The sequence below is a fragment of the Henckelia pumila genome, chromosome 1 (genome assembly GCF_033568475.1).
Source record: "Henckelia pumila isolate YLH828 chromosome 1, ASM3356847v2, whole genome shotgun sequence".
Lineage (NCBI taxonomy): Eukaryota > Viridiplantae > Streptophyta > Magnoliopsida > Lamiales > Gesneriaceae > Henckelia > Henckelia pumila.
In genome coordinates this window covers 61770130-61779792 of record NC_133120.1, presented here as the reverse complement: position 1 = coordinate 61779792, position 9663 = coordinate 61770130, and the positions used below count along the sequence as shown (strand labels likewise).

Here is a 9663-nt window from a genome sequence, read left to right as displayed (position 1 = left end):
AAGTAAGTATATATATATGGGACGGATTGAGTATAAAATAAAATGATATATATACATATATATATTTTAAAGTAATAAAATAACATATTTGAAATAAATAAAAAAGAATGAGTAAATTAAATGGAGGATGATTTTTTTTTTGTATGCATTGATGATATGTATTAAAAAAAAATTGCCAAAAAATTTTGTATTGATGTTATGATCGAAACTTTAAAACTTTTATTGAACGTCAAATTCAATAATGTGTAAATATTTTGTTCGAAACATACATTTGATGCTTAATTAGCTGTATATAACTGACTATATAATTTGTCTTTTTTTTTTTAATCTTGTGTCTACTTATAGGCGGCCCCTATGACCGAAATTTTGAATCCGCCCCTGCTCAGAATAAAACATTTTGCCAACTAATTAGCTACGTCAATAACGTGAATCATCGTCAAAATAAAATAATATAGCGTGAATCGTGTGGAAAATGATTGATGGGCTTAACACAGAGCTCATTTATGTTCCACGAACTTCACCAGATATTCTTAAAAAAAATAAATTAAAAAAATCTCCAGATGTTCATATAAGTGGCAGACAGTGATCGAACCGTCAAATTTTTCAAAACCATTTAAGTATTTGATTTTATTTGATATTATAAATTTTGGAGCAAAATTCAAATTTGTTACAGATGAATTAAGTTCAAATTTTGTTCGAGATGCGAATCTTTCACTAGCATTTATATTTTATTAATAATATTAATATTTATATATGTATTTGTCTTTTATGTTTTTAATAATATAACATAGACGAAAATACTTTAATTTGAGCTCGAACTCGATCGAATTTAAATCATTAGTTTTTCATAGCATTTGGCTTTATCCTATATGTTGAGAACCCCCGGTTGAAAGTTGAAACCAATGGTACCGCGTCCCAGGATTGTTAGAAACTCATATATATATTTTTATATATTATATCCTAAAACATATGAATATCCATATGATAAATTTTTACTACTTCTGAAAACCTATATAAAAATATGATATTAATAATATATTATTTGAAAAATTAGGAAAAAAAATGGAAAGAGTGTTTCGTGAAAATCAATAAATTAAGTAGAAACTACGCACTTATAATTTAAGATTGAGCTCCGTGGTGCAGTTTCTTTAGCATCGCCGCCGGATGTCGGAGAGATATGCTGGCTGAAAGAGAAAATGGGAAGAAGAGGACATAACCACAATTATTTCCAAAATTAGAAAAAATCTTAACTTTTAATTTCAAAAGTTAATAAAGGTTTGTACTGAATTCTATATTTTTTTGTGTTCCCGAACATTCTTAGGTATTTTTCTATATTCCTATTAAAGTTTGGGATAAAGTAAGATGATTTAGTTGTTACCACGAATTGAAGAACTGTGAGACAACCTAATGGAGAACAATATTGAATGAAGGAGATATATAATTCCATGAGAAACAGTATACACAGCAAATCTAAAATAAAAAAACTAATCTACAAAAATAAAATAGCACAATCTTAACAATTACCATGCCAAAATTACTGATTTGAGTTTTTGGTGTAAATATTAAAATTGTAGCATAAGAATCTTGACAACTATAATAAACTACAAAGATAAGATGGAGTATTTTTCTTTACTAATATTTTGGGAGTGTAAATCACACTCCATTCTTGTATTTTATTGATATAAAACAGAAAGAATCGTTATGTTACAACAATTAAAAATAACACACACTGCCTCATCAAAATACAGAAGCAGATTCATGAAAAAAATCTGAGCAAACAGAACAACTACACTACAATGAATGTCTCCCACGGTGGTAAACACTACAAAAAAAAATGGATTACCACGCGGTAACGACTCGTTCCTGGTGAGTACCAGAAGCCATCGAGGAGTCGGTCATCTTCTCGTTAAAGGTGTGCAAGATTCTTAAAAGAGAACTAGCTTTCTTGCTTGAATGTGTTGTGCCACTGGTGACTATGGAGTAAAGGGACACCATTAGAGATGAATTCTTGATCAAAATAGGGACCGTATACGTTCCGGCGTTGATGCACAGAGACAACAGCAATGAAACACAGTATTCGTTTGCTGATTTTGAAGTTGATGGGTTCAAAATCTGGATGATTAAGGGCAAAGTTCCTGAATGTATGATAGCCATCGATCCGTCGAGTTTCTCCGAAAGAGCTGATAGTGTTGCCAGAGAATGTGTGGTGAGTTCTTCCCTTTCAGAATTGGTCAGCACATTTTTAAGCAAGGAGACTAATCCAGATTCAAGAAATTTGGAATGATTTTCAGGGCACATAAGAAGCACCAAAATAGCTAGTAAAGCGTTCTTTTTGGCGCGATCAGAACCATCCCTGAGAAGATTCATTAAACCCGAAATAGAACCCGTGATGTTTCCAATCGTTCTCCGGTTATTTTCGACGGAAGAAAGGTAGAACAATGCGCCTGCTGCGTGTTGGCGAGCTTCTGGCTTTAGTCCTAGATTCAGAACATCCACAACTAGGCTCAATCCATCATTTTCCGCCACTAATTGATTTGTTTTCGGGTACTTGGATAGGTTCAGCAATGCTGCCATGGCATTCTCCTGTGCTGCCGGATTGCCCAAACTGAGCAGATTCAAGAGAGATGGGATTGTTTCACCGACTTCCACGAAACAACTCCGGTTAGAGCTGCTTGATTTGGTGAGCAAACGGATCTCGTAAGCAGCTTTCTGCTGCTCCTGTAATGTTCCAACCGCAAGCCTGTCAGCAAGAAACTTGGCAAGCAGAGACATGGCCTGTGCACCGGCCATCGAGGATGTCGCGACGCCATGATTTTGCACCTCTGACTCTGAAAATGGGATCCCATTTTCAGAACAATATTGCATAACAAGCTGTTTCAGGGCGAGATTTGGAACTAAATCTGTGTACATCAGCCTCTCCCCTGTCTTGGGACAGGTCCTATTCCCTGACCTGAACCACTTCAAGATTGATAACCGATCATACGTCTGCCCTGTGGATATAGTCACCGGATCAGTCATGATTTCGAGTGTTATCGGACAGTTGAAATCGTCCGAATTCAAGCCCTGAATCATTTCAGAGCTAAACCCTCCACCATATTGTTGGAAATCACTCTTTACACTGCAAATATCCTCAAATAGTCTGCATCTGCAGTAGATCAAGAATGCCATTAAGCTACTGAGTAATCCCAAATCCCTTTTCTCAGTAGTTAAGCACTCTTTGGCTATCTCACTTTCCAAGAACTTAACCTCTTTATTGCACTCGTTCCAGCTCCTGATTCCTAAATGCTCAAGAATCCTTCTCAAATCCCTGGATTCAGGAGCTATTCCACTTTCAAACATATTCACAATCAAGAGAACTTTTCTCACGAATCTTCTGTCAACTCTTTCGAATTCAACCTTTGTCTTACGGGCTTGCGTTCTTACCAACTCCGCCAACTCTTTAACCTCGACATCACCTTCCAGGCTCTCCAACGGCATAACATCCATGGCCAGAGCAATAGCCCTCATCAGCACACGGAAATGATTCGATACTTTTTCCGAATTCACCAGCATCAACAGCCTTGCATCACCTCTGGTGCAGTCTTCCAGCAAGAAATTAACCTTTTGGAAAACCCAATAGAGCTCAGACAAGCTTAAAACCAAGGAATCTCCGACCAACGATCCCTCGTTTCGGATTTCTTCGAGAAAAACGAGGAGGGATTCGATTAAACGGCTCGATTTTCTAGCATTCTTCTTGTTTGCGAAGAGAGTTCTTGATTTGTAGCCACATATCTTATGGCCTAAGTTTATCAAAGAAGACAAGAGAGTAGTGAAAGCCACTGATTCGCAAGGCCGAATCGCCGGAAAATTCAAAATCCGGCGAGTAGCATCATTAGCCATCGAATAATGAAATCAAGATTCTAAAACAAAACGAATTAACAAACAAAGAATTTCAAGAACTATACAGGAACAAAGAGATATTTATTTATGTAATAATAATAAGCTGATGTGTGTTGCTCTTGTGGAACTCAAAGGCTCGCTGGCTATTTATCTACATAACAGATGGACTTCTGGAAATTGCGGCTGTGACACGTGTAAGCATTTGATGCGTTGACCAAGATTTCTTGAAGCGGGACGCGTGGTGGCAGATTGTGTGTTTGGGTGGGCATGGAGTTTAATGCGGATCGGGAAAGAGGAGGCTTCATGGATACTTTCCTCAACCAATGGGATTTCGACAGGTGTTGCTGTAGCCGACATTTTCCTCAGAGGAAGATTCCTGTACGATCGTGAAGTATCTTGATTCTTTGGACACGGGATATTTATTTCTACATCGTTTTTATTCAGTTCAGTTCAATTCCATTATATTACTATTATTTTTTAAAACTATTATGTGGAAGTGATTAAGTCGGCTACAAAATTATTTTATTTGATATGTATTGCTTTCAAATTCTTTTGAAAATTTCAACCATAAACTATTTTGTGCGCAAACATCGAACTTTTAAATATAATTTATATTTATATTTATATTTAGGGAGTAGAAATTAGAGTAACTTTGCAAAAAATTCTAGATGAAAGGAATATTTATTTCTTAAATCCTTTCTAAATTTGAAAGATTAAATATGATTTTTTGTCTTTTTTTTGCCACAATTTTTAAATCGTTTAACTTCGTAGTTATTTAAGATTTGAAATATGATTAATTTTATGATAATATTTATTATATCATCTCTAATGATTTGTTTCCTTTGCTTTGTAGATTTGTGTTGATAAAAAAGGAACAACATCTAGAATCTCATGTCTATAATGAAACATTTACAAGGATGAATTCTCGAGGCTTATTTATTAAGCACAGACACAACATAGAGACCGATGAATCGATATTTTCTTAATAGCTTCACATATGCACATTGATAAAAGAACTGAAAGGATAAAAAAACTGACCGAGTTTCACAAAGGAGTCACAAGCCACGCAAGAAAATAATATAACATAAAATTACATACGAGGAACAAATCAACGTAGTCAAGTCACAATTCTTTGAGTGTTGTTTCTAATGCGACTGGTACATCTTCGGGAGCATGATCTGTACACCTGGATAATCACAGACAGCAAACGAGGACAGATGTGAAAGCCATGAGAAAGAGTATGAGACTATTGGTCTATGAACCTGATGGCGCTGAAAGTTCTAATCTTCCAATTTGGCTTCATGAAAGTGTAATCATCTCGGTCAATTAGCAGACTTCACGTTTATCTTAACATGATGAAATTATATCATACAAAATGTTGATAATAACTCCCGAGTATATGCAATAAGAATCAAATAACAGTCCAAATGCTTTTATCGACAAATTTGGATTACCAGAGCTTGGAAGTAATAAACAAATCTTCTCTCTTCACAACCCGGTCATCAAATAGCTTCTTCAGGACTAAACCAATCTGACAAGAAGGATCAAGAGTAAGGCTCAAGGTTTCATACAAGTGCATAAATAACCACACAATTAATGTTTTGAAATTTCCAAATGCTTAATTTCCAAGTTAAAATAGTGTTTCAGATTCATCCACTTGTAAACAGTCCTGTAGCAAGCAAAGATACTATACACAAAACTTATACATAACAAGATTCCTTAATTTGCATTCACAAATCAAATAAGTTACAGAAACAAAAGAATCATGCATTCTATGGTGATTATATATATGACTATAATGACCAGATTTTCTTCTCATTACCGAAACACCTTTCAATGCAGACTAGAAAATTCTGTTGCAATGATTTTTCAGTCTCTCTACTTAATGCAATAAGAAAAATGATTTTTTTTCAGTGAACAATGACAATAGAATATGGTATATACCTCATCCTCATTGTTATAAGCTCGAGCACAATCGATATGACTGTAACCACTCTGCAATTACATGACAAGAAATTCTTCAGCACTCAGATTTATACTTGCGAGAATCTTTTTTTTAAAAAAATATGTACCGATCTATTTGTTCAAATCATCCTATATTATTTTAGCTATACATTTTGAATAATTCTAGCCAACTTGAAAACAAAAAAAGTACTATGAAAAATCTGATACATTTTATCAACTTTTTAATAATATTTTCTTGAAAAATGACAAAGATAACATAAATGTGGGGCTACTCGATCATAAGTCACATAAAAGAAACAACTTTCCCCAATTTATCGAGGTGGGCTGGCCATGTACATCCCTAGTTCATATAATTATAGATGGAACAAGACAACTTTAAATAACTTTTTTGATATTCTGCAGCAGTTTAGGAAAAGAATATGCATGACAAATACCAGGCCATCCAAGAAATAATATTAATTGTGAACCAAGCACGTACACAAAGTCCTGGAGATGATACATTAAGTTACAATAATTACAAAGCAATTTAGAAAGGCAGACAAGAATGAACTAACAAATTAACATTTTTTCTCTCTTGTGCCTGAGTGGGCTTCAAATGCGAGCCCACCCACGTGCCTTTAACAACTATATAGAAGTGATTATATAATAAGATGTCGTTCAAGTACAAATTATCTGTTACCTCAAACACGAAAGCTCACCTTCATTACAGTGTTGCTACCAAAATTTTTCCTCCAATCAAACATCTCAGTCAACGAGTTCCGTTCCTCCATTGACAATATTCCTGGTGTTTACAATCTGATAAGCACGAAGCATTAACAAAATCATTCCAAAATTTCATCCAATCTAACAATTTTGATGGTGAGAAAGTATACGCAGAAGTTCCATAAGCCAAGGTCGATAATCAAGAAATAATAAAATAATGATATGAAAATGTGCACGCACCTTGAGATTTCACAGTGGCAGAAACATGATAGGCGGAGCTCTGCTCCTCGAGTGAGGCTGCGATCTCCTCCGACACCACCTGAAGCTTCATTTCCAGATCCACCAACTGCTTCTCGGCCGGATCCTGAGGGTGCCTCTTCTGCAACGCCCAGTTTATCCATTTCTTCGGGTCGAATTTCTCGTCGGAAAGGCGCTCAGATCGACCATAATTTTGATATGCCATGGTTAAGGTAATCTACGGCTAGGCTTCACGTACGCAGTTTCCCCATTTCAGGTGACGTACAGATGACCATGGCGGCAAAAGAGGGATGGGGCTAGGGCTCGACGGGAAGAAGATTGGGGATTTGGGTTTGCACAGTCTAGACTTTAAGCTTAAATTATACGCTTGAAACAAATCGATCCAGTAGAATTAGATTTATTTCTTCTTTAAATAGCTTTTAAGTAAAGCGTTGTAGTAGGTATAAAAAAAACGCTCATACACAACGCTTTTTAAAAAGCGTTGTTGATGATAAAAAAAATGTTGTTTTTTATAAATTTTTAAAAATAAGACAACGCTTTCTCATAAAAGCGTTGTGTTTAATTTTTCGACAACGCTTTTTGTAATAAACGTTGTCTTTCAACTGTTGTCAATGATTATTTTTGTTGTAGTGTGTGCTTCATGTTGAAGGGCTTACCGCAAACTTATTAAGCATCAGTCAACTTTGTGATTATAATTTGCATGTGCAATTTGATAAGAAATTATGCAAAGTATTTGATAGTTCTAATTTGTGTGTCATGACAGGTACTAGGTCATCCGACAACTCCTATCAACTTAGAGAAGAGATGGCTTATAGGCACACAAAATTTACTGAATTTGACTTATGGCATCAAAAGTTGGGTCATGCAAATTTCAAGATATTGAAGAACTTGAGTAAGTTAGATGCCGTTAGAGGTATGTCTAACTTAAAATCTGGTATTCCATTTGTGTGTGAAGCCTGTCAAAAAGAAAAGCAGACTAGGGTGTCACATGAGGTGTTGCCAACATCTGTGACAACACGCTGCCTTGAGCTTGTACATATGGACTTGATGGGTCCAATAGATGTTGAAAGCTTCGGTGGTAAGAAATATTCTTTTGTTTGTGTGGATGATTTTTCACGATATACTTGGGTTAACTTTTTGAGAAAAAAATCAGACACATTTGATGTCTTCAAGAAATTTCTCACTAAGATTTCGAATCTCCATAATCTGAAGGTAATCCGGATTCGTACTGATCATGGTATGGAGTTCAAAAACTATTCTTTCGCAAGTTTGTGTGATAAGAAAGGTATTTCTCATGAATTTTCTGCTCCTAAAACTCCACAACAAAATGAAATTTCTGAAAGGAAAAATAGGACTTTTCAAGAAATGGCAAGAGTGATGTTAAGTTCGAAAAATATTTCAAAACGCTTTTGGGTTGAAGTCTTGAATATTGCATGTCATATTTCAAATAGAGTTTATTTGAGGAATGGTACCACTATGACATCCTATTAAATACTCATAGGAAAGATACCAAACCTTAAATATTTTCTTGTTTTTGGATGTTTTTGTCACGTTTTAAATGATAAAGATCATCTTGCTAAGTTTGATGCAAAGAGTGATAAGTGTATGTTCTTGGGATATTCATCAAATAGTCGAGCCTATAAGATGTATAACTTGAGAACTATGACTATTTTTGAGTTTATTAATGTTGTATTTGATGATTTTGCAGATCTAAATAAAAAACAACTGAGGATGAAGTTGATGATTTGATTGATAATTTTGGAAATTTAGATGTTGTCCAAAGTGTTACAACACCTCCGACAACACCTCCTATAGAAATTCCAGAAAAAAAAGTTGAGAATCCTACTGATGAGAATACTGATGAACACAGTGAGGTTGTGAGACCCCGTTTCTAATCTTCTATACTCGATTAATTAAACACAATCGAACACGAGGAGCCGCGGAAAAAAAAGAATCAATCAATTTTTTTTTAAAAAAAAAGGGATTGCGCGCCCGCGCCGTGACCTCGCAAAAACCAGCGCGCCCGCGCCGGGACCTCGCAGAAGCTAGCGCGCCCGTGCCCACGCCTCGCGGAACAACGGCGCGCCCGCACCGTCAACTCGGCAGCTACACTCCTGGGCATAAAAATAACATCTTTACAAACTCAATTCGATGATCCCAACAACCAAGGTTCAATCCATAGCTCCTACATAAAATAAAAGATTCGAAACATCAACAAAATGCGATTAACAATACAATTTCGACGATATAATTCGATCGACTAATCAAAACAACACAAGTTCAAATGACACAATCCTAAGACACGGTGTCTCACTTCTATCACCACACCCCGAGCTAACCCAAACGACTCGGTCCTGCTCCTGATCCTCCTGTTGCCAAGTACACATACAAACAAAGACAACAGCCGGATAAACCGGTTAGAAATATAATTTCTAAGTAAAAGAGACAGACATGCAATATCAGATAAACACCTCAGATTGAAATGCAATAATCAATAACAAATCAAAATGAGAATGAATGTGTGCATGACTTCAAAACTCGGGACTATCAAATCAGATAATCGAAATATCAATCGGTATTCGGTTGGGATCCCGGGGCCAAGTCTTCACAACAACTCACCGACACACCCATTCGGGGTGGATGTCGTTCAACTCAACCCCTAGACTTTAGAGCAATTATAAGAAGTATTCTGGCACTTGGAAAAACTCGAAATCCAAAGCCACTTCAATATAGCTCCCTAAAACGTCTATCTTCAAAACGAATCGAATAATCGGCTTAATATGAATGAAAGTGTAAACAACTAATCAATCAAGTTTGCACAAGCAATTAACATGCAGTATGTGATTTTCGGGGCTCGAG

General features: G+C 35.8%; 2 protein-coding genes across 3 annotated transcripts; both read right to left on the bottom strand.

Annotated features, from left to right (window-relative positions):
- Nucleotides 1–1609: 1609 nt before the first annotated feature.
- Nucleotides 1610–3986, bottom strand: LOC140888924 (U-box domain-containing protein 19-like). The gene has a single exon (XM_073296623.1). It carries the CDS (start codon nucleotides 3877–3879, stop codon nucleotides 1840–1842), a length of 2040 nt encoding a protein of 679 aa, XP_073152724.1. The 5' UTR covers nucleotides 3880–3986; the 3' UTR covers nucleotides 1610–1839.
- A 901-nt stretch (nucleotides 3987–4887) lies between these two features.
- On the bottom strand, nucleotides 4888–7176 carry LOC140876039 (uncharacterized). 2 transcript variants are annotated; one of them, XM_073279879.1, is made up of 5 exons: nucleotides 6787–7176; nucleotides 6543–6625; nucleotides 5824–5874; nucleotides 5334–5410; nucleotides 4888–5225 (listed from the first exon to the last, which is right to left on the bottom strand). In XM_073279879.1, coding segments are annotated over exons 1-5 (435 nt in total). In that variant the 5' UTR covers nucleotides 7010–7176; the 3' UTR covers nucleotides 4888–5224. The 2 variants fall into 2 exon arrangements, with proteins under 2 accessions (XP_073135980.1, XP_073135979.1); XM_073279878.1 differs by having other exon boundaries at nucleotides 4888–5065.
- Nucleotides 7177–9663: the final 2487 nt, after the last annotated feature.

Coding starts and splice junctions, on each gene's coding strand:
- LOC140876039 (XM_073279878.1), bottom strand. CDS start 7,009: ATGGCATATCAAAATTATGGTCGATCTGAGCGCCTTTCCGACGAGAAA. Junction 5,875..6,542: donor GTAGCAACACTGTAATGAAG/GTGAGCTTTCGT, acceptor ATGTAATTGCAG/AGTGGTTACAGTCATATCGA. Junction 5,066..5,333: donor TTTATTACTTCCAAGCTCTG/GTAATCCAAATT, acceptor GTGATTATCCAG/GTGTACAGATCATGCTCCCG.
- LOC140888924 (XM_073296623.1), bottom strand. CDS start 3,879: ATGGCTAATGATGCTACTCGCCGGATTTTGAATTTTCCGGCGATTCGG.